The sequence below is a fragment of the Accipiter gentilis genome, chromosome 1 (genome assembly GCF_929443795.1).
Source record: "Accipiter gentilis chromosome 1, bAccGen1.1, whole genome shotgun sequence".
In the NCBI taxonomy this organism is placed as follows: Eukaryota; Metazoa; Chordata; class Aves; order Accipitriformes; family Accipitridae; genus Astur; species Astur gentilis.
This window is the reverse complement of record NC_064880.1, coordinates 8,800,203-8,822,522: the sequence shown is the minus strand read 5'-3', so window position 1 is coordinate 8,822,522 and position 22,320 is coordinate 8,800,203. Positions and strand designations below refer to the sequence as shown.

Sequence of the window (22,320 nt, the reverse complement as noted above, 5' to 3'; positions counted from 1 at the left end):
GCATGCTCGCTTTGCACGTGTGTGTGCATGCAAGGGCAAACCCCGGGGCAGCAGGTCAGCCGAGGGCGTCTGACCATCCTCGCGCCCACCCACGTCAACCGGTGTCACCTTCCTTCTCCCCAGGGCCACGCTGCGAGCGGGAGGAGGACCGCTGCCTGCACCACAACCCCTGCCTGCACGGTGGCACCTGCAAGGGCAACGCCTGCCTCTGCCCGCAGGGCTACACCGGTCCCTACTGCCAGCACAGTGAGTCGGGGGACACTTGGGAACACTTGGGGACATGGGGGGGACATGTGACACCCCATCCCCAACCCCCCTTCACCCGCAGGCTTGGCGCTAGCGGAGCTGGAGCAGGACTGGCAGGAAGGCAGCGGGGGCGGCGGTAGGTGCCTGCACTCACTTCCCCCCCTTTTTGCACCCAAAGGTGGGGCCATGGGTGTGGCAGCTGGGCGTGGTCCTCCCCTTATCCCCCCCCTTATCCCCCCCTTTCTGCCCACAGACGCCCCAGGACAGTTCAGCGCCGCTTTCCGGGACGGCTCCTACCTGGCCCTGCCCGGTCACCTCTTTCCCCGTGGGTGAGTGACACCGGGAACAGGGTACCCCCGAGCAGGGTGCTGCGCCCCCCGAGCAGGGTGCCACACCCCCACCCCGGCATTGCACCCTGCCCGGGGTGCCGCAACCTCCCTGGGTAGTTGCACCCTTTTTTAAGGCATTGCACCACTTCCTGCAGTGTTGCACCCTGACTGCAGCGTTGCACCCAGCACAGCATTGCACCGATTGCAGTGTTGCGCCCATCACAGCATTGCGCCCCTTCCCACGCCATCACACCCTTCTAGGGTGCTGCACCCCTTTCTGCAGCATTGCACCTACTCCAGCATTGCACCTTTCCCCCCTTGTTGCACCCATCATGGCGTTGCACCCCCCCCAGGATGCTGCACCCCTTCCAGCAGCGTTCCGCCCATTGCGATGTTGCACCCTCAGCATTGCACCCTTGCCATGGTGCTGCACCCATTGCAGTGTTGCATACTTCCTGGGGTGCTGCACCCTTCCCACTGCATTGCACCCTTCCTTCCTGCAGCATTGCACCCTCACAGGGTGCTGCACCCCTTCCCACAGCATTGCACCCGTTGCCATTTAACACCCTTCCCAGGGTGCTGCACCCAGAATGGCATTGCGCCCTTCCCAGGGTGCTGCACCCATCATGGCATTGCTCCCCTCCTGGGGTGCTGCACCCATTGCGCTATTGCACCAATCCTGGGGTGCTGCACCCATCTTGCCATTGCACCTTTCTCAGGGTGCTGCACCACCCCGGGGTGCTGCACCCACCGAACCATCGCCCTCTCCTTGCAGCCCACCCGAGGCGCCCGAGACCATCGAGCTGGAGCTGCGGACGGGCAGCGCCGACGGGCTGCTGCTGTGGCACGGGGCGGTGAGCGGGGTGGAGGGCATCGCTGGGGAGGGGACCGGGGTGCTGACCCCCCTTAGGGTGGGGGTCAGGGTGCCCCCCACCCCGCTCACCACCCTGCTGCCCCCACAGGAGCCCGGTGAGGGTGGCAAAGCCAAAGACTTCATCGGCCTCGGCTTGAAGGATGGGCACCTGGTGTTCAGGTGAGCGGGGGAACCCAGTGTCACCCCAGGGTGCCCCGTGCCACCCAAAGGTGCCCTATGCCACCCCAGGGTGCCCCCTGTGCTGAGCCCATGTCACCCCTGCAGCTACCAGCTGGGCAGCGGTGAGGCCAGCATCGTCTCCGAAGACCCCATCAACGACGGCGAGTGGCACCGGGTGACGGTGACGAGGTGGGTGGGGGCCAGGGTGGGGGTCAGGGTGGGGGTCAGGGTGCGGGTGCTGATCGGTGCCGTGCAGGGAGGGCCGGCACGGGCGGCTGCAGGTGGATGGGGAAGAGCCGGTGAGCGGGGAGTCACCAGGAGCCAACGTTATGGCCAACACCCAGGGCAGCATCTACGTGGGTAAGGTGGCACCCAGGGGACATGGCGGGACATGGGGTGGGACAGGGTGGGACGTAGGGTGCAATACAGGGTGGGACATGTGGTGGGACAGGGGGTGAGACCTGGGGTGGGACAGGGGATGGACACAGGGTGGGACATGGGGTGGGACATGGGGCGAGACCTGGTATGGGACACGGGGCGAGACTTGGGGTGGGATAGGGGATGGGCACGGGGTGGGACACATGATGGGACATGGGCTGGGACACGTGGTGGGACACAGGAGTGGACATGGTATGGGTCATGGGAGGGGTTACATGACGGGACTTAGGATGGGACCCAGGACAGGACATGGGAGGGGATATGGGGTGGGACATGGAAAGGCGTGGGACATGGGATGAACACTAGATGGGACACAGGGTGGGCACACGGGAAGGGGACACATGATGGAACATGGGAGGGGGTGCAGGGTGGACGTGGGGTGGACACAGATAGGATGTGGGATGAGACATGGGATGGGACACAGGATGGCCATGGGAAGAGAACACATGATGGGACATGGGACAGGGCACAGGATGGCCATGGGATGGGACATGGGACAGGGCATGGGATGGATTTAGGCTGGGACATGGGATGGGACATGGGATGGACACGGGATGGGATGTGGGCTGGAAACGGGGTGGACATGGGATGGGATGTGGGATGGACATGGGATGGGACACAGGAGGGGACACCAGGTGAGCCCACCAGGTGCCCCCACACCCACGTGTCCCCTCGTGTCCCCCCCGCAGGCGGCGCCCCGGACCCCCGCAGCCTGACGGCCGGCAAATTCACCTCCGGCATCACTGGGTGCCTGCGGGGGCTGGCGCTGGCGCCCGCCGGGACCCCCCGGCACCCCATCGACCTGCGGCACGGTGCAGTGGGGGGCTCCCCCGCCCCCCCCTGCCCCTCCTAACCCCCGCCAAAATATATTTTGGGGGGAATTTGGCCAATTTTATTCCAAAAAAAAAAAAAAAAAAGCCAGGAGGAAACGGTGCTTTGCTGCCCCGGGGTGACTCGGGGGGGGGGGCCGGGACCCCCAAAAATGTTTACACCCCCCTCCCCCACATCAGCCCCCCCGAAACTGTGCTGGGGCGGCCGGGCCGCCTGGGTGCCCCCCTGGGGTGGTGGCGGGGTGGGGACGCGAGGGACAATCGGGGTGCTGGCGGGGACCCCCCCGCGGGGACAGCTATTAAAGGAGAGAGAACCAGCGCGGTGACCATTTTTGGGGGGGCTGCGCCGAGGGGGGGTTGGGATGGAAGGATTATGGTATTGGGGTGGGGGGTGTATAAGATGGGCGTGTATGGTATGGGGAGTGGGGGATGTGGTATGGGAGTGTGGCAAGGGGTATGGGGGTATAGTATGGGGGCGTATGGTGTGGGGATACAGGGGGGTAAGGTATAGAGGGGGTATGGTATGGGGGGTAAGGGGGTACGGGGGGGTATGGTGTGGGGGTGGGTGGGGTGGGAGGCTAGGGGGGAGTAAGGTATGGGGGGGATGGTATGGGGGTGTGTTGTATGGGGGGGTGGGGGTGTGTGACAGTATGGGGGGGTATGGCATGGCGATCCAGAAGGCATTTCGTGTGAGGATTCGGGTGGATATGGTATAGGAGTTGTGGTATGGGGGGGTATGGTGTGGGGCCGAAGGAACTATGAGAGTCCAGAGGGGAGGCTGTGGTGTGGGGGGGTATGTGGGCTACGGTATGGGGGTACAGGGAGGGCAGGGTATAGAGGGGTATGGTATGGGGGGGTGGGGCTACGTTTTGGGAGTGTAGCAAGGGGTATGGGTCTGGGGGGGGTATGGTAAGGGGTTGGAAGAGTGTGAGGGTCCGGGGGGGTATGGTATGGGGGTACCGGGGGGCTGCGGTGTGTGTGGGTACGGGACGGGGATCCGGAAGGGGTTTAGTGTCAGGATTCCGTTCCCGGCCCGGCCCGGGGTGGGGGAAGTCCCCACGTCCCGCGAGGCGTGCAGGCCCCGCCCCTCCAGGCGCGTCGCGCGTCGCAGCCCGTAACCGTCAACGCCTCGCGCCTGTCAGCCCGTCGCGCGTGTGGCGTCACCGGCCTTGACGGCGGCGGCGGCGGCGGCGGCGGGAGGGGCCGGGCGGGACCGGGCCGGGGCTGGGGCCGGGGCCGGGGCCGGCCCGGGCCGGAGAAGTTGGGGGGGGGTGGGGTGGGGGGGGTCGGCGGCGATGGCGCCGCGGTTGCAGCTGGAGAAGGCGGCGTGGCGTTGGACCGAGACGGTGCCGCCCGAGGCGGTGGCGCAGGAGCACATCGAAGCGGCCTACCGCGTCGGGCTGGAGCCCTGCCAGCGCGGAGCCTGCCGGTACCGCGCGGGACCCCCCCACCCCGGGCCCTCTCCCCTCCCGGGGCGGCCCTCTGCTTCCTCCCCGCCCCGTACCTGGTCCCTCGGGGCTGCAGGGGACCCCAAACTTCCCCCCTTATGTGCGGTCTGGGTGGTCCCCCTTTCCCTTCTCTGGGTTCCTCACCTCCCAGGGTGGGGGGAGACCTCACGTTCCTCCTCCCTCCCGTGAGGTTGGGGAAGCACCGTGCGTTTTCTGGGTCCCTCAGGGTCGATGGGGAACCCCCCTTCCCCCCTTCCCTTTTTTGGGACTCCCATTCCCTGGGGTTGTGGGGGAGCCCTCTCCATGCCTGGCTCCGCAGACACAGGGAACACCCCCACTGGGGTTGTGGGGGACCCGTCTCCCTGCTTGGCTTCCCTGATACAGGGACCCTCTCCAGGGTTGTGGGGGACCCCTCTTCCTGCCTGGCTTCTCGGACACAGGGACACCCCCCCCCCAGGCTTGTGGGGGACCCCTCTCCCTGCCTGGCTCCCCAGATACAGGGGACCCTCTGGGGTTGTAGAGGATCCCTCTCCCTGCCTGGCTCCCCAGATACAGGGACACCCCCCCCAGGGTTGTGGGTGACCCCTCTCCCTGCCTGGCTCCCCAGATACAGGGACAACCCCCCACCTCCCAGGTCCTGTGCTCTTCCCTGGGGTCCCCCTTTTTTCCTCCCTCTAGTTCTCCATCCCTTGGGGTCTCCTTGTTCTTCCCTAGCCATCATTTTTAGGGGGTGTGGGGGATCCCTGTCCCATCTTAATCACTCTGTTTCACATTATGGGGTCCCCCTTGTTGTTCTTATCCCCCATGGTCACACACCCACCCTCCAAGGGACAGCAGTGTCCCTTCCGCGGGGGGTGACAGGGTGGGTGCTGATTCTACAGGAGGAACTGCCGGGGGAACCCCAACTGCCTGGTGGGCATCGGGGAGCACGTCTGGCTGGGCGAGATAGACGAGAACAGCTTCCACAACATCGATGACCCTAACTGCGAGCGTCGCAAGAAGGTAGTCCCCTCTCTCCCAAAAATCATCCTCTGTCCTTCCTGGTCCCCCAGGGAAGATGGGGACAAGGGGAGGTGACACCTCATGTCCCTCTGTAGCCCGGGAATTTGGGATGCGGCTGTTTGTATGATGCTGGAGCAGTGTTTTCCCAACAAACAGCCGTAAAGTGGCCGCCCCAACTGCTGGATTTCTGCTTGCTCCTCTGCAGCAGCGAGTGATGACTGTTGCTTTCTCTCTTACACTAGAACGCATTCGTGGGCTTAACGAACCTCGGCGCCACGTGCTACGTGAACACTTTCTTGCAGATGTGGTTTCTTAACTTGGAGCTCCGGCAAGCTCTCTATTTGTGTCCCAGCACCTGTAGCGAGTATGTGGCTGGAGAGGGCATCCCAAAAGACAAAGGTGGGTGGAAGGTCATCTGCTGTGAACGGGAATGGTTTTGCTCGTTTTCTCCTAAAATTTTACACGCTGACGTCTGCTTTGGGATAACATTTCTTGGGAGAATCTATAGGTGAAGCTCCAACCACTTGTCCAATCTCCATACCATTGTTTTTGAGTCTATCACCTGGCTTTTAGGAATAAACGGTCCTTTACCCAAGTTATTTCTTAAATCAGAGTGATCCCGATCTGGTTGAAAAATCAGATTTGGGTTCATTTCTCGCTGGGCTGCTTCCCACACTGTTTCCCAGCTTAATTATGGTGCTGGGGGTGGAAGCACGTGGGTTGGGGCTGATCTGTGCTACCGTGGAGCCGCACTTGTCCCATGGGAAGGCGAAAATTTAGGTCCCCGATACAAATGAGACTCCCAGTGCCCTCACAGCAGATGCGACAGGCTCAGGTGACGTACCTTCATGTATGGTATGATGCTATAGGTGCACTCTGGGTCAGGCAGCCACCTGATTTCTTCTGTTCCTGTTTTTATGGCATTTTTAAATGATGTCTCACCATTTAGGGTAAAAAAGAAGCTGTTGCTACAGGGTAATCAGCGCACACTGCTTAAACTGTTAGCTCACAGCTTGCGCTAGGCATTGTGGGATGTTTATGGTTGGACTTGATTTTTAGGGTCTTTTCCAGCCGGAATGATTCCATGATACCTGGCCCGCACTTGGACCTCGCTCTCGTCAGAGACATGAACCGCTTTGGTTCTCATGATAATTTAAAACAGCTTTTAAAAATCATATAATTTCTAATCATTAAATTTACCTGTACAAAGAAAGAACAAGCAAATTACTTGGAACAATTATCTCTTGCCTTGAATGACTTGCTGTAACTTGTGCAACTTGTTGTTTTTAATAGACTATGAGCCTCAGACCATTTGTGAACACCTTCAGTACTTGTTTGCCTTGCTGCAGAACAGCAAAAGGCGATACATTGATCCCTCTGGCTTCGTTAAAGCGCTGGGCTTGGACACGGGACAGCAGCAGGTAGGTTTGAGGCATGCCCCTCAAGTAATTATCCTCTTTAAAGCAGCATGAAACTGCCATTTTATGTTATTTTAGCATCTCCGAGCTGGGTTCTGCTGCTTGGTACAAATACAAAGGGAGAAGCGGTGCTCTGGGCCCTTCCCATCAGTGTGGGAGATCAGGAGGAGCCCAGGGAGTGATGGGATGGGGACGAGGAGCTTTGTTAGTGCCTGATCAACCCCAGGACTGTGTGGAGTGGGAGCTGAAGCTGCCGTGAGGGTCTTTTCGCAGGTGCTTTATGGGCTGCTCCTCCCAGGTAGGTAGTGCAGCAGGGGTTGAAGGGCCCTCACAGGGCAAGAAGGCATTTGGTTGGGTCACCGGGAGCCAGCCAAGGTCCAATGGGAGCATGCGAGGCAGAGAAAGCACGGTTAGAGAGGGGTAGGTGCCACAGATGGATCCTGTGGGGCTTTTGCCGAAGCTGGCTCAGGTGAAGGGCATGGCTTGAAAATGCACTTTGGGAAGAGGAAGAGCCCAAGTGCCAGCGTGTGTTTCCTCGGTAGGATGCGGGAGGGGAAGAAAACAGTCACTACTGACCAGGGATACTAAAGGACAGCTGGGAGGAGCCAAAGTCCATTTGTTTTCCATAGGGGAGAGCAAAGGAGAGCCAGGGTGGGAGAGGAAGTCCCTGAGATGAGTGTGGGGAAGCTCCCAAGCCTGGCAGGAAGGGATGAATCTACAGGGCAGCTTCTTATTTTTGGGGTGTTTTTATTTTTCTTCTCACCTACAATGCAAGCAGGGACAGCTTGTATTGCATGCTGAGCTTTGAAAAATGAGCATTAATGGGACAGAAAGCTCTGCAGGAGGTTTTTTTTTCTTCCAGAGCCCTGCAAGGAGCAGGGCAGAAGTCAAACCACCCGGTGCGGCTGGCTGGGAGCCAAGTTAACTCACGCCGTGGTCTCACGCTGGTGGCCTCGCACGCCTTTTAGACAAATTCCTCTTTTTCTTTAGTTCTCCCGACTGGTCTTTTTTCTATTCAGTACACGCTGGAGTCTCTGTGCAGCCTGTGTGTAGGGCTCTGAGTAATTTGCAGTAAATTAGTGACAAGGTTGTGATTGGGCTTTGTGCTGTGGTGTATTGTTAATGGACTTGGCTTTCTCTTCTAGGATGCCCAGGAGTTTTCAAAGCTGTTCATGTCACTGCTGGAAGATACTTTATCCAAACAAAAAAACCCAGATGTTCGGAACATAGTGCAAAAGCAGTTCTGTGGAGAGTACGCCTATGTCACGGTGTAAGTATTTCGTCTTTGGGAAGAACCTTTCTATAAATTAAATATTTAAACATTTTAGAAGTAGTTGAGCGGCGGGGGGGAAGATCCCTCCTAACAACTGGAGCAGGCAGGTAAGCTTCTGCCAAAACATTTCATAAGAGGTTTTTAGCTTTTAGGTTTCCCGATTCTGTGCACATGGTGGTGTTGCAGTTCTCCAGCTGCTTTTAATCCTTTAATGAAAATTTACCAATTAAACCTGCAAGTGAGTTAATGGAATGTAAAGTCCTGCACCCAGAAGATAGTGTACTCGGGTGTTGTATTTTCATTCCTGTATTCTCAGAGCTGTGGGTCACCTCAAAAATGATATAAAATGGTGTATGCAAGTTGCAAGCAGGTGCTCCTGTTTTTCCTGGTAGATGCTATTATCCTGTTTACACCTTCTTGCAGAGTTTTTGTGGTGTAGGGGTGTGATCCGCATTAACTCTGACTTAACTTTTTCTCCTGGTTTTATAGCTCAAGGAGTATTTTACTAGGGGCTGGGGAGTTCAGACACAGGAACCAGTGAACTGTCCTCATGTGTTTTTGTCTTTTTTTTTTTAATCCTAGCTGCAACCAGTGTGGCAGGGAGTCCAAACTTGTGTCTAAATTTTACGAACTGGAGTTAAACATCCAAGGGCACAAGCAGTTGACTGACTGTATAACGGAATTTCTTAAGGTATAAGCATGTTGTTCTTTGAGTCCTGCTATTCTTAGCCAAGTATTTTAATTCCTTCCTTCAATTAACAGCCTTTGAGGTCAGTATCGGAGTGAAGCGACTGAGTTGTCTTGGTGAGATGCATCCAAAAGGAGATGTTTTTTTCTGTGGACTCAGAAAATGAGGATTGAGTCATGCCAGCAAGGAGTGGCTTGGACCAGAGCATAGGACATGTACATATTACGGCTTTAAAGAGCACTTGAAAGTCGCATGTTTAGTTAAAATACTTTCCCAGCAAAGTTGGGGAAAAGTCCTTAAAGTCTGACAAAAACTCCCTGTGTACTTTGTCATGGATAGCACTGGGAGAATGGCTGCTTTTTGTGTTTTCTATATCGGTGCTCATCTGCATAGCAACAGGAGACATTCCCTGCTCTAAAGTGCTCTCAAAAATACTAGGGAGGGCTGGGAATAGCTGGGGGAACAGCTGCAAGTGCTCTTAATTCAACTTGAAAATTTGCCTAGATCTTAAGTTAAGATCTGGCATGTTAAAGATTCGAGGTGTGGATTCAACTACAAATATTTGGGACAGAGCTAACCTGAAACCTGACTCTGTACCTCACCTCTCTGGCTGTTGGGCAGCGGCTTCACTGATGCACTCAGCAAACCAGTCACTCTGCTTGTGGAAGGTCTGCTATGAAAAAAGACTGGTTTGTGTATGCGCATTAAAATCCTGAAACAGTGAACTTTCAAGTTTGTCTGCTCCTCCTTCAAATGAAACAACCGGGTGACCTTGTTTAGGGCAGTTGGAGTTCTCCTCTGGCCTAATCCTGCCATTGGATCTACTTGGGCATGGACAATGACTCTTATGTAGTGATGTTAGTGTTGCTGGGCATAAGAGGATTGTAGTTTCCAGGCTAAAATGTGGCTTTACATTAACTCGGTCCATGTGAGCTCGTAAAAGGGTGATTTAATTATTTTCTTTTTCCATAGCCCTCATTGGTATAAACCAACTCAGTCAAGCGGGGAGAAAACTTGACAGTCTTGTAAGTGACCTGAGAACTAGGAATGGGGCTTGATTCAGTCTGAAATTTTCCTTCAAGTGAGACCAGCCTACTATGGCCATGCTGTAAAGCACATTTATTAGCGTGCATTTTTAACTAAGAGATGATTCTGGAAAGCAGCTGGGTAGGGACTTAAATGGTTAAAACAACTTTGGTGTTTTTCAGTCTCCAGCTGTTGAGTAGCTGGGACTGGTTGACTTTTCAGTGGTCACCTGTTCTCAAGACCTTTTTTTCTGCCTCCTCTCCCCACTAGGAAGAAAAATTAGAAGGGGACAATCGTTATTTTTGCGAAACTTGTCAGAGTAAGCAGAATGCCACAAGGAAGATCAGGCTGCTAAGTCTTCCCTGCACACTCAACCTGCAGCTGATGCGTTTCGTGTTTGACAGGTAAGCCTCTCACTAGAGCGCATGCTGTAGAAATGGGAGCACCCTGGGTTGCATGGAAGTTCTTTGGGGAGTCATCTGCTCTGCTCTTTCTGCATTAATTTGAGAGATTGAGGATTGAGTGCGTGCGTAAGCTTCTCTGGGGATGTTCAGTGGGTTTCAAGGGGAGTTATTTTGAGTTGTGAACTGTTATTGCTCTCCCCTGAACCGAAGCTTTTTCTCTGTACAGACAAACTGGCCATAAGAAAAAGCTGAACACCTACATCGGCTTCTCTGAGCTGCTTGACATGGAGCCTTTTATGGAACAAAAAAGTGAGTTCTGTGCACTGTGTTTTGTTAACTTCACCCACTGGCCCTTGGCAGATGAGAGGAGATCTCTGAATTCCCTTTTTGATGGAAAATTACGTCAAGAGTTGTTTGAAGCCTGCATTTCAAATAACCGCCTTGTTAAGTGGGTTGTGGAAGCCACAACCTACTTAGCGAGGTCTTGGAGAGATTCAAGTTCAAGTGCAGTCTTTGTCTGCTGCCTTGCGAAAACATTAAGTGCTTGGAAAGAAAAGATCTGCACTGTTTCATCTAGAGCGCTGTGTAACTGCTGCTTCCCTTCCAGATGGCGTCTACGTGTATGAACTTAGTGCTGTCCTCATACACCGAGGTGTGAGCGCATACTCTGGGCACTACATTGCCCATGTGAAGGATCCACAGACGGGGGAGTGGTACAAGTTTAATGATGAAGACATAGAAAAGATGGAGGGGAAGAAACTGCAGTTGGGGATTGAGGAAGATCTAGGTAAAACCTTTAAGTTGTGAGTGCCCTTTTAAAATAACTCTTTTCACCAAAAACACGGAGGCTGAATATGTGGAGGCCCTGTTACTCTTAAAACAAAAGTGCTCCTACGCATGCTGTCACAGCTTGGGAGTAATGTGTGAAACGGCAATTCTGTTAATTGCAGCCAGATTTTCTTCATTTCAGCCTTGTGTGAGTGTTTACACACATCTCATGATCGGTTTCTCTAGTATTTCTCTTGCCTGCCACATGGCAGATAAGATGCTGATAACTCAGGCAGCAGTTCCCTATCAGGATGAAACAGGCAAGTTGCCGCTTCCTTGGCCGGTGTGCAAAAGGAGGCTTAGGAACAGATAACAAGATTACTTTCAGTTTCCTTAACGCGTTATGTTTTTATTTCCACTGAAGTGTTCTACTCAGAGGCTATAAAGAGTCTTTGTAAAAACTCTTGATCCAAATAACAGCTTGGAAGCTAAAACTGCCAGTTTACTTTGCACTTTTTACTTCTTTGCACTCTTCTGTTTTACCATTGTTGTCTCACCCTGCGCCGGTGTCCTGGTACTGCCCCAGATAACCGTCTTCCCTGGACAGGACAGGGTCTTGATTTATTGGAGAGCTTGGGCTGAGGCTGGACCTGCAAGTTTCTTGGTCTGCGGGTCGATATATAGGAGTGGTTCAGCATTAAATTGGCATTTTGAGTGCTCGGTTTTGCAGTCACTCAGCGTTCCTTAGCACAGGATGCTTTGCAGTATCTGGAAAGGGGGAAGTTAGTGCCACAAATTTCACTTACAGTGCAAGCAACCCATTCCCAGAAACACGAGCCCACCAGGATGCTCATGCTTTGCTGCAATTGGACTTTATGAAATGTTGCCTTTCTTTAAAGGATCCTTAAGTAGCAGCGTAATGAAAAGACACCCTCAGATATATTTGCTCCCTTAGTTTGTTGTAAAGCCATGTCAGCCTGAGCACGCCCTCAAGCAGGCATGGGGCATTAGCTTCCCTCTCGATTTCCTTCCATGCACGCATCTTTGTGATGCTGCTTTATTTTCAGCTCTCTTGCTAGTAAACACTTTCTTGCATTTCATCACTACGTATATAAACGCTGGCTGCCACCGGAGCAGCTTTGTCATCCTGTTAATGTTTGCCGGCTGCTTGGTTGCAACTAGATTGTAAAGCTGGCTAGACATCTAGTGGTGTAAGATAGAAAAATAAGCCCTGAAAGGAAATAAGAACTTCTCAGCCTTTCTTTTTCATCTCCCAAGTTACCCAGCGTAGCAAAATAAGATGCAAATAATGTGCTGTGGCCTTAGTCTTGTAAAGGTTTATGCTTAACCGCAAGTAAGTATTCTTGCTGAAATACAAGGCTGCTTGAAGAATATAAGTAAAGCGTGTTTAGAAGCCTCTGCAGACTGGGAGTCTTTTATCAAGCACTTTTTATCAAGTGCTGATGTTATTTGCCTACTCCAAGCAAAACTGAGACTCTTCTTTGTTAAAAATGCATGCAACACCAGGAGAAGGTCGGTAACGTAAAACAGAGGTCTGCTGTGGGGAGAGTCCTGTGGCCTGGCCACGCAGATGGGAACAATTTAGAAAATATTTGGAGAAAATGCAAATAAAGAGTGTCTAGGAAGTCCTCTGGATGGTGTGGTGGGAGAGGCATGTGAATTTTTCCAGAATTTTGGAAAGACAGACACTTTTCTTAATATTTCAGTGTTCCATTTAGAGTTTGATCCATGGAGGGTTGTTCCTTTATTTTTTTTTTTTAATAAAAAAAATGGTTGATTTTTGAAGCTGCAGCTGTAGATAAGTATTTTTTCCTTGCCTGGCAGTTTGTCTGGAAATGGCAACTCTTGCAACACGAGTTTACATTGCACCACCAGCTCCTCTGAAGTGACTGTTTCTGTGGCTGTTCTCTCCCTGAAAGCTTTGTTGTCCAACAGAATGGCGTGTGTTTTTTCATACATAATCACCTGTAAATAAGATTTTCTTCTCTGAGGGTTTGTCTCTGTTCTTTGGTGTCATGACACCAGAACAAGAGGCAGAGGGGAGAAAGGATGTTTTTGCAAGAGCTACTTTTGGCTCAGTGAGGTTTAATTGGGGAGAGAAGAAAGGCTCGTGCAGAATTGTGGTTCAGAGCAGACTCCTAATTTTAGTCCCTTTGAATTACCCTGCCTCCAGAAATGCCAGAGGGATTTGGGTCTTGCTTTGGGATACAGTTTTTGGCTCATGGCAAGCCCAGTGCTTGGCAAAAAGAGGCCTGGCAGAGCACAGCAGGGAGAGGGAAGCCGGCTAGGTGGCAAACTCGTCCTGTTAACAGAGAGTCAGTAAGTGAGCTTGTGTGTTTATTATGTTTTGCCTTCTGTACCACAGCAGAACCTTCTAAATCCCAGACTCGTAAACCTAAGTGCGGGAAAGGGACTCACTGCTCACGCAATGCTTACATGCTGGTATACAGGCTGCAAACCCGGGAGAAATCTCTGACAATCGAAGTACCAGGTAAGTGAGCTTTGACTCTCTTGGCCTCTCTGTCTCATCCTGTGATGCTCCAGGTGGGCCAAGAGTCGGGGTTTTGCTCGAAGCCCCTTTTGTGACCGCTGTCCATGAGCCCCTAAAGGTGCCATATGGCACCTTAGTGTCATGACCAGTGAAACCCCTCGGCTTTCCTAGCACTTAAATAAGATTAGCCTGATGATCCCACCTCTGTGCCTGCTCAGACCTCGCTACCTTAACCAGCGAGACGAGATGGGAAGGGGTTAGGAGGAGATCATCTGGCTGGGAGCTGCGTGCGGCAGTGGGAGCATTGGGATTCGCAGCCAGGATCCCGCAGGAACCGCTCAGGTTCCTGAAGGCAAAGGAGAACAGCGTGATTAAATGTCATCGACAGTGCATGTACTGTGGTGGAGGTGAATAATCCTGACAGATGTCAGGTTTCTTCTGTGAGTGCTTAATCTTTGCCTTATTGAGAATAAATGGCGTGAAAATAAGAGGATGCAAGACCTTAACAGGAGTTTTGTATGAGCGCGTTCGTGTCTTGCTTTAGAATTACTGGGGGTGGCAGAAATCCCTGTAGGTTTGGCCTGTGGATTTAATGATGCTTCATGTTTGCGTGCTACTTGATTAGAAATATTAATTAGGCCCCTGGTGCTGTTGGAGATGGAGGTATGTTCTACCTTCTTCCCTCTTCTGTGAAGCGGGGACAGCGGAGGTGGCGTATCCCCTTTGGACCTCTGCTGTTTGTTCAGGTTGTCTGGATGTGGAGGGGGTAAATTGTACAGCTTTTTCTCCACTAATAACAGCACCAAACCTTTTCCAGCCCCACCACCGCTAAAACCCACCCTCTGAGCCACACAGCTTTGGGAGTTAGTGCTAATTCCTACCTCAGATCTGCATTTTCAGTCTTGGCTCTCTTGCGCTCCCTTTCCTCCTACCCCTCTGCCCAAAACAATAACTCAGCAAAAGCCTCTCCACCCAGCTCCAAATTCCTGCGCAGCCCCGCGGTTGCCTTTGTTTCACATGGAAGCCTGCCAGGGAACAGGGAGCGAAGGGCAGCAGTCGAGCTGTGCGGTTGTGGGGAGGTTTCATGCAACTGTAAATTTGAGGCATTTTGCTTTGATGCTGTTAAAAGCGGCTTTTCCAGGACGGTGGAGAGATGTAACTTGGCTCTGACCTCGAGGGCATCAAGCTAGTTGTCTTTTAATACTGTGTATTCTCCCAAGTCAGATATTGTGCTCTCTGGCAGCACAAGCATTAACCTTTCTGGAAATATTTTACCTCTTCAAAATACTGCTAAATAGGAAAAGACTTCAGATAAGCAGTGCTTTTGCCCTGCCTTACACCAGCCCTGCGAGGGAAGTGTTTTATCTTCTTTTTTCCCCTTGCTGAGGTTTGGTTTGTTTGGGTTTTTTCCACCAGCGACAGCAAATATTCCCATTTCCCTCACTTTTCTGTTGACATCAGGATCTTCCCTGGCTTATCTCCCATCTCCTGAGGGCTTTTTGCCCTTGTGTTTGCAACCTGCTAGACCCTTCTCGCTGAGATCATGGGTACTTGTAGGGCTGCACGTCGGGACAGGCTTCACGTGTTTCTGTAGGGTGAAAAGCTTTTGCTTCTCCCCTGGGAATGATGGGTCCTTGGCAGCAGAGAGGAGCTGCTCTCAGTGGGAGGCAGAGAAATGGCTGGAGCAAGAGGAATAGCAGGGAGGGACTGAAGCAGGCAGCAAAGCGTCCTGCAGTGCTCCAGCTCTGCAGCCTCTCACCAAACACCATTGCACTTTGTGCGACTGCCAGCACTTGGTGTAGGGTTGTTAGCAAGCAAAGGATTTCTCTTAACACAGCAACCAACTCCGAGTAAATTATTTTCTTGGGCGCTGTTGTATTGCACAGGACAGTTGCATTTAATCATCTACAACTATAAACATTGGAGAGAGCAATGTCTATGTGCTTGGCTTTTGGAAAGACCTTGTGTGTTGGTACCTGTGTTGGGGAATTTTTAGGCTTGCTTGTTATCCCCAGATAACCAATCACAGGAATAATTAATGTAATTGGTATTTTTCCTTGAAATGAATGCTTTTTTTCTTTCCCAACAGCTTTTCTGCAGGAGCTGGTAGAGCGTGATAACTGCAAGTTTGAGGAGTGGTGCAACGAAATGGCCGAGATGCGCAAACAGAGCGTGGCCAGAGGCAAAATCAAACACGAAGAGGTGAAGGAGCTCTACAAAAGGTTACCCGCTGAAGCTGGTCTGTAAGATATTGTGGTAGTATTTTGTAGTAGACCATTGTTAAGATTAGTCATGTTTTGTAACTAACCCACAACTCGCTTCTGCGGCCTGAATGCTTCGCTGGAAGGCATTAGCTGTAGCCCTCTTGAAGAGGAAAGCGATCACTGTCTATTGTTGCTGTGTGCATCCTTAGGATTTGCTTTCCCTCTCTTGTTTTTCTGCCTTAACCTATTTTTCTCCTTTTTTGCTCATTCTCATGGCCTCTGGCATCGCTAATTCCCTCTTGCTCCTTCCCCATCAGTCAGTCTCCTGTGTGCTTCCATGCATTGTGACTGTTTTCTTCTGCCCGATGAGCAGCTCGTCTCGTTAGCGGTTAGTAGCATTGAGGCAGAATAACTGGCTGGTCTCAAATTGCCAACTCACAGCAAGTTTGGGAGCTGTGGATCTGAATTAATCAGCAGGTAACAGGGTACAAGAATGCCTGACCTCCAGCAGAAAATTATTTGATTCATCCCTGCCAGTGCTTCAAAGCCCCATGTCTAAGCTTCATAGTCCGTCTGATGAGTGACTGGGGTTAATCCTCTCCTACTACTCCTTGTGCCTTGTCGCCTTAGCATGTCTGAGCACAAGGATTTTTATTCCCTCCTTGTTTTTCTCTCCTGTCTCCCTCAAAACAAACATAGGGGCACTTGCTCTGTCCATTCAGCATGGGGGATTTCTCTCCACTGTGTGCATCTCCTAAAATCTCCAGGAAATTTGTAATTAAAGACTTTAAAATGTGTTTAATTGTGTAGCCTCTTAGACAATTTGATGTTTAGCTTCTAATATTGGTCGATGCTCAGAACCATCAGCAAGATTCAAGTAGCTGAACAGCAGGCTCCTTAGCTCCCATAAATGTCTGCCTCTTCAATTTATGAAGTCGGGTTTGCAGACTACAGGCCCTTAACTCACGAACGGGAGGGTGTTGCAGCTCATCTTGCCAAGTCCCTGCAAGTCTGAGTGGTGTTAAAATGTCACTGTTAAATCAAAGTTGCGGTGGAGGTATGAATCTGCCGTGAGTCACCATTAAAAAGGAGCAGCAAGCACAACTCCAGTGTGTTTTCTGTCCCCCTTAGCAGAAACAGAATAGTTCGCTTTTGGCATTTCTAACATGACAGAGGAATAAATCTCAAAAAAATATTTTTTACAGGTGCAGGTAGAGCTCTTTTGCCCCAATTTGAAGGTGGCAGGACCTGAAGCACTGCCCTGAGGGCACCCACTACCTGCCGCTGTGCACCTGGGCACAGCAGTTTGCTAGCACAGCTGGAGGCAGTGTTATCCCAGAGCTGCTCTGGGTCTGATCCCACAGGAGCTCGGGACTCTCTGCAGCTGTGCAGACATGTTTTCTGCCAGCTTTGTGTAGCCTGCCCCAGAAAAACGTACTTTCCGGGGGAAGCAGCTTTCATCCCAAACTAGCAAACCATTTCTGACAGCATTGCAATTCTCTGGAGGTCATGGCTGTGTATCTCTGATGGCGTTGCGTAAGATGAAAATACTGCTGATTTATGCTGCAGAGGAGAAGAGGTTTTGAAGCCCGGCTTTGCAAAGCTCCAGTGCAGGCTGGAAGACAAAGTATTTTCCTGTAGCTTCTGTGTTGCTCCTTCATGTGAAACATTAAGGATTTGTGTTAATTTGATAAATGTAACTAACAACTATGTTTCTGCTCAGTTTCAGAGCTGCCTTCCTAGCATCAGCAGAAAGGGTTTAATTTCCTACAAATTTCCCAATCATCTTGCAGAAGGGTTTCCACAGCAGTACTGGGTCTCAGTTGCAAGGTGCAGGGGTTTCACTCAAAGCTATTTCACTGCTCACACAGATGCTGACCTGCTCCTGAACCTTGGCTGTGTGTGAGGTGTTTCTCCTTTAGCAAACAAGGGCGAGCCTGCTGCTCTATTTAAAAAAATCATGCTCGCGCTAAAAAATCTGAACAAGTTTCCATTTGTACTGTAAATCTTAAAATGTGCGAGTGTTTCTCATCTGGAGTTGTAAGAGCAGCCCAGAATAACAGAGAAATTTTGGGTGCCAAAGGGACAGGGCAAACACTGACCTTGTCTCTTTGCTGTTGTTGCCTTTTATTTTTCAATTTATGCCGATGAGCTTGCTCGTTATAGAAAGAGCCTTTAATGTATAATCATAATTTAAGTATTACATCTGTCCCTCGATGGACAATAGGAAAACCTTCCCCTTTCCTTGACTACTGTCCAATAAGCCCCTAAAGGTTTAGCAGTCTGAAAGCACTCCCCTTCCTACTTGGAGTGCTCCACTGTTTTATATTGATTGCTTGAATTTGAAATGACCACTTGTTCTTGCATATCTTAATTTCACATAGCTCCCGTCTTCTAAATCTGTGTTACAGAGATGAGAATTGGACAGGGGAAACTGTATCGGATGTTTGAAAACTTGTACTGCAGAGGTTTAATCAACAGTGGTAGCCTGTTAATTTTTAAAAGTACCGTTGAATATCAGAGTAATTATAAAATACCATCTGCTGTATTGTGTATTAGCTGAGACGTACGGGCCTGTTTCTTTTTGTGTTTTTTCTCCTCCTAGGTTCCCCGTACGACTTCATCTCTCTCGAATGGCTGCAGAAATGGCTGGATGAGTCTACTCCTCCAAAACCTATAGATAACACAGCCTGCCTGTGCTCACATGGCAAACTCCATCCAGATAAAATATCCATAATGAAGAGGATATCGGAGTATGTGGCTGACTTCTTCTACAGGAGATACGGAGGAGGGCCCCGGCTGAACGGTAAGGTGTTGGGCTAGACAATGCCCTCTCCAAGTCATGTTCTCATGTGCTGAACATGTTTTAGAGCCTTGTTCTGGTCCCAGCCTCATTTTGAGCCATCCTTTATCATCGTAACTTTATTTCTGTGCATAGCTTTTGTTCTGCGCTGTTATTTCTGGGTGTTTTTTTTTTAATATCACTTAATTACATTAGCATTCAAACAAATACGGTTAGTCTGATTGCAGGGTCTGTTTCATACCTAAGTTCTGTTCTGTCTAGGAAGAGTTGAGCTTGGAGGAATTTCTGAGACAGCAATGGTGCATTAGGTTAGAAAACATAATACTTGGAAGGTTTTATGGAGCTGATTCTAGAAAATAACAAAACTTGCACATGCAGCCCCCCAGACTCTTGAAAATTATTTTCCATGCCTGCAGCACCTACAGATCCTGTGTGGGCAGCATTTTGTGGAGCATGTGGATCTGTGCTGCCTCTTGCAGCCTGTGCTCTGGAGCAGCATGGATGTGCATGGGCCAAGAAAATTACTTACTGTCTTTCACCTTTAGACTGTCCTGAGCTGTCTCACCCAAGGGAAGCACGTACCTGGTAGCCTATGTGCTTGTGTTACACACATCTGTCATGCGTTTTGATTTTTGGGGTCAGCCCAGCCCCTACAGTCTTTGGGCATCCCTTAATCAAGCCCTAGGCTTAGTTTCTTTTATAAAGGAGCTCAATAACTCCCACTGAGACCAAATTAGCTCAGCTCCTGCTAGGAGCTTATAGGGAAGAAATGCAACCAGCAGAAACTGCTGTGACGCAGGCAGCCTTTGTAAAAAAAACAGGCCAATGTTTATTAGTCAACTGGAAGATCGCCTGCAGGATTTTTTTGTTGAGTACGGCTGGAAGGGATGGATCGGATGCACTGCATTCTCCGACTTGCTTCCTTGGATGCGACCCGCTCGCTCCCAGATGAAAATATATGCCTGGTTATAGGATTTCCATTCCTGTTGGCCCAGTGTAGCTTTGCAGGAGGGTTGGGGGTTTTTTTCTGGGTTTAACTGGTAAAGTGCCATGATAGTGTTTTTTTCCTTGCATATGCCTAAACTGTCCTGCCTTCTGACTCGCGTGGCTGTGTGTTGGTGTGACCTGGCTCGCAGCTGTGATTGCAAACTGTTGATACCAGCGGTGGAAAGCTGTGAAGCTGGCAGAACAGATTGCACCTCATCTGAAGCGTTTTATGCTTATTTAAGCTTCAAATGTGGCACGATGTGGCAGTAACCCCAGAGATATCCTCATTTACATGTGAAATCTTCGGTCATGAGGCAGGGTAGTTGGTACATACCTGTCTGAGCATGTTCAAACCATTGAGAAGCTCAGCCACGTGTGCAATAAATTGTGTTTCTTTCTCCCCCTCCCCCCCCCCCCAGTCAAAGCACTTTGCAAGGACTGCGTGGTAGAAAGGTGTCGAATCCTGCGACTGAAAAACCAGTTAAATGAAGACTACAAAACTGTTACAAACTTGCTGAAGATAACAGTCAAGGGGTATGTAAGTCCCAATGCTTTCAAACTTTGTCGGAGATTTTTTTAGAAGTGCTTAAATAGCTTTTTCCTAACGACTTTACTGCTTGGGCTCCGAAGGAGAACAGAGTTGTGATTCACGTTGCCAACGCTATGCTCTCTCTGTAGGAACGACGGGTTTTGGGTTGGAAAGGCGTCCTTGCGGAGCTGGCGTCAGTTGGCTCTGGAGCAATTAAATGAACAAGACGAAGACACAGAGCACAGTAATGGAAAAATGAATGGAAATGCACAAAACAAAGGTAGTTCTGCTGCTGCTGTAGAGACCCACCAGCTCCGACCAATACCTCCTAACAAAAGACACATCAGGTGTTCCTGTAGCTGTTTTGCTTCCCTTGTGTGAGTAGGGAGGGAAGGATAATAAATCAAATAAAAAGCTCCTTCATTTAAGGAGCTTTATATTTGATAAGCTTCAGAACTGCTGGGTGATCTTTGTACATGGAGAAGAAGATGAGGTAATAAGTAGTCTTGCAAAGCTGTGTAAAATTACCACCCCAGACACATGATCTTTTCATCTGCTTTTATCTGAATGAGAGAGCGCAGGGGAAGAAGAAACATGAAAATTACCTTGGGGAAGGGATGAAGATGTTTATTGTGAAGGTCTATGGATGAAACAGCACAGCTGGTAAAGCAGCACTGGCAAAACACAGCCTAGAAGAAAAATCATGAATTGAACTCTCTTCTGTGCCCATATCATGAGTTTGTGAGGTTTTTTAATTTGGCTTCTGCTCTTTAAACCTTTGGAAACTGGATATTTTGTTGAGCTTTTTGTTTCAGAACTAAGGGCAAGAAGCTTGTTTGAATGAAAGTGGAGATGATGGGCTAATGCCATTGATCTTGGGCTTGAAGGCACCTGGAACACCACAGCCCTCCTGATAATATCCATAAGCTGGCGCTGTTGGTGGAGATTACAGTCGAGAAAAGGGTACTTCTCCACTGAGAACTTGTCATTCCTCAGTGGTGACCTTGGTTTCACAACAGGTCACAACTCTCAGTAGTACATTTGAATTACTCACAAGGCAACTTGGTCGTTAGGCAGGTCGTTAAACACATTATTGTGTTTATGATGCTCCAATTCAGTGGCCAGCTCTTCTGTCCGTGGAGCTAGGATTCTTAACTATAATTTATATGTTAATGTGGGGCTTGTCAAACCCTTGGCAGGCTCCCCCCTTTAGTTTGTCAGGCAGCATCTGTTTTAGATCAGTACCCTCAAGGCGAAGAGAGGACTAATGTTTTGCCAGGAAGGTTTCTGCTCCCTGCGCTCTTACCTAGACTTCTGTTTAGGCTAAACTCCGAGATCTTTGGGAGCAGTGAACCCCTGTGGTGTTTTAGCCTGTAACAAATGCATCCTTTGTAATCTCAGAAAGGACGGGCTTGTGCTCCACACACTTCAAAGCACTCCTACATGGCCTGTAGGTTGTAATCCCGCCTGCCCAGAGGCCAAGACATTTGAGAATAACAAATTTCCTTCCAAAGTTTCCTTTGGGTTAAGGGGTTTGCCACAATTTGAAAGGCAGCCATGCTCCTTTGCCCCAAAGATTTTTCCTTTCCTTTGGAGGGGAACTCTGTGCAGTGTTCTTGTTTGATTTTTTTTTTTTTTTTTTTTTTTTTTAATTAGATGAATCAAATGAAGAGAAGAGAGAGGAGGAAGAGGAGTTAAATTTTAATGAAGACATTGTTTGCCCCCATGGTAAGTCTCTACGGGGGATGGAGCTGAATATATCTGTTGTTGCTCACTGCTCAAGACATTAACCTTGTAGCCTTTGATCCATCTAAGGCCAACATGAGCAGTTACTGAGGAAATGTGTTTAATTCTCATTGCCTGGTGTTTCTTGACACTCAAACTTTGAGGTTTTATTTGCAAGCACTATCACAGTGCGGTCCAAGTTTTGTAAGGCAGTGAAAGGGCTGTAAATGCAGAGATGCTTAGATGCTGGGCTGCAGAGGGGAGCATCCATTCATCTCGCTAGCGAAGCAACGTGATGGAGTGAGGGCAGCACCAAGGATCATCAGCCACTTGGAAGCTCTGAAAGTATTAGGAGAAAACCAGGTGGTATAAATCAGTCAAGGCAGAAGCTGAGAGTATCCATTAAAACAGGAGCACTTACCTAACAACTGTAGAAACATGGGCTTATTTGCCAGTGGCTGTGACTGCTAAGGATATCGATTTACCAACCTGCTGTGCTTTGGTGTCCATTTACATAAGGTTTTGACCCGATGTTAGCTGTTTTGCTAAGTGATGGTTCATTAGCTACATCCTTGGCTACCCTGTTGTTTAAATCTCACTTTTTTAGCTTGTATGTTGCTCCCAGACACAACTGTTCTAATAAGCTCCTGTTTGGAG

General features: G+C 50.2%; 2 protein-coding genes across 18 annotated transcripts in view; both read left to right on the top strand.

The window, feature by feature from the left end:
• HSPG2 (heparan sulfate proteoglycan 2) overlaps positions 1-3,185 on the top strand; it is a 39,205-nt gene extending 36,020 nt beyond the window's left edge. For all 12 annotated transcript variants that reach the window (XM_049803323.1, XM_049803313.1, XM_049803381.1 and 9 more), the window contains 8 exons: positions 124-246; positions 329-382; positions 500-575; positions 1,351-1,429; positions 1,538-1,608; positions 1,714-1,797; positions 1,865-1,968; positions 2,736-3,185. In XM_049803323.1, coding sequence (XP_049659280.1) covers positions 124-246; positions 329-382; positions 500-575; positions 1,351-1,429; positions 1,538-1,608; positions 1,714-1,797; positions 1,865-1,968; positions 2,736-2,899 — 755 coding nt within the window. In that variant the 3' untranslated portion in view covers positions 2,900-3,185. The remainder of the gene's footprint in view (positions 1-123; positions 247-328; positions 383-499; positions 576-1,350; positions 1,430-1,537; positions 1,609-1,713; positions 1,798-1,864; positions 1,969-2,735) is intronic.
• Positions 3,186-4,135: 950 nt separating this feature from the next.
• Positions 4,136-22,320, top strand: part of USP48 (ubiquitin specific peptidase 48) — a 29,203-nt gene continuing 11,018 nt past the window's right edge. For 3 of the 6 annotated variants that reach the window (XM_049796304.1, XM_049795986.1, XM_049796384.1), the window contains exons 1-15: positions 4,136-4,305; positions 5,206-5,326; positions 5,569-5,725; positions 6,620-6,747; positions 7,890-8,014; positions 8,600-8,708; positions 10,002-10,135; positions 10,362-10,444; positions 10,743-10,922; positions 13,290-13,415; positions 15,505-15,654; positions 18,225-18,425; positions 19,829-19,943; positions 20,088-20,221; positions 21,595-21,666. In XM_049796304.1, the coding sequence (XP_049652261.1) occupies positions 4,172-4,305; positions 5,206-5,326; positions 5,569-5,725; positions 6,620-6,747; positions 7,890-8,014; positions 8,600-8,708; positions 10,002-10,135; positions 10,362-10,444; positions 10,743-10,922; positions 13,290-13,415; positions 15,505-15,654; positions 18,225-18,425; positions 19,829-19,943; positions 20,088-20,221; positions 21,595-21,666 (1,969 nt within the window). In that variant the 5' untranslated portion in view covers positions 4,136-4,171. The remainder of the gene's footprint in view (positions 4,306-5,205; positions 5,327-5,568; positions 5,726-6,619; positions 6,748-7,889; positions 8,015-8,599; positions 8,709-10,001; positions 10,136-10,361; positions 10,445-10,742; positions 10,923-13,289; positions 13,416-15,504; positions 15,655-18,224; positions 18,426-19,828; positions 19,944-20,087; positions 20,222-21,594; positions 21,667-22,320) is intronic. The other 3 variants (XM_049796220.1, XM_049796154.1, XM_049796070.1) reach the window with 3 other exon arrangements.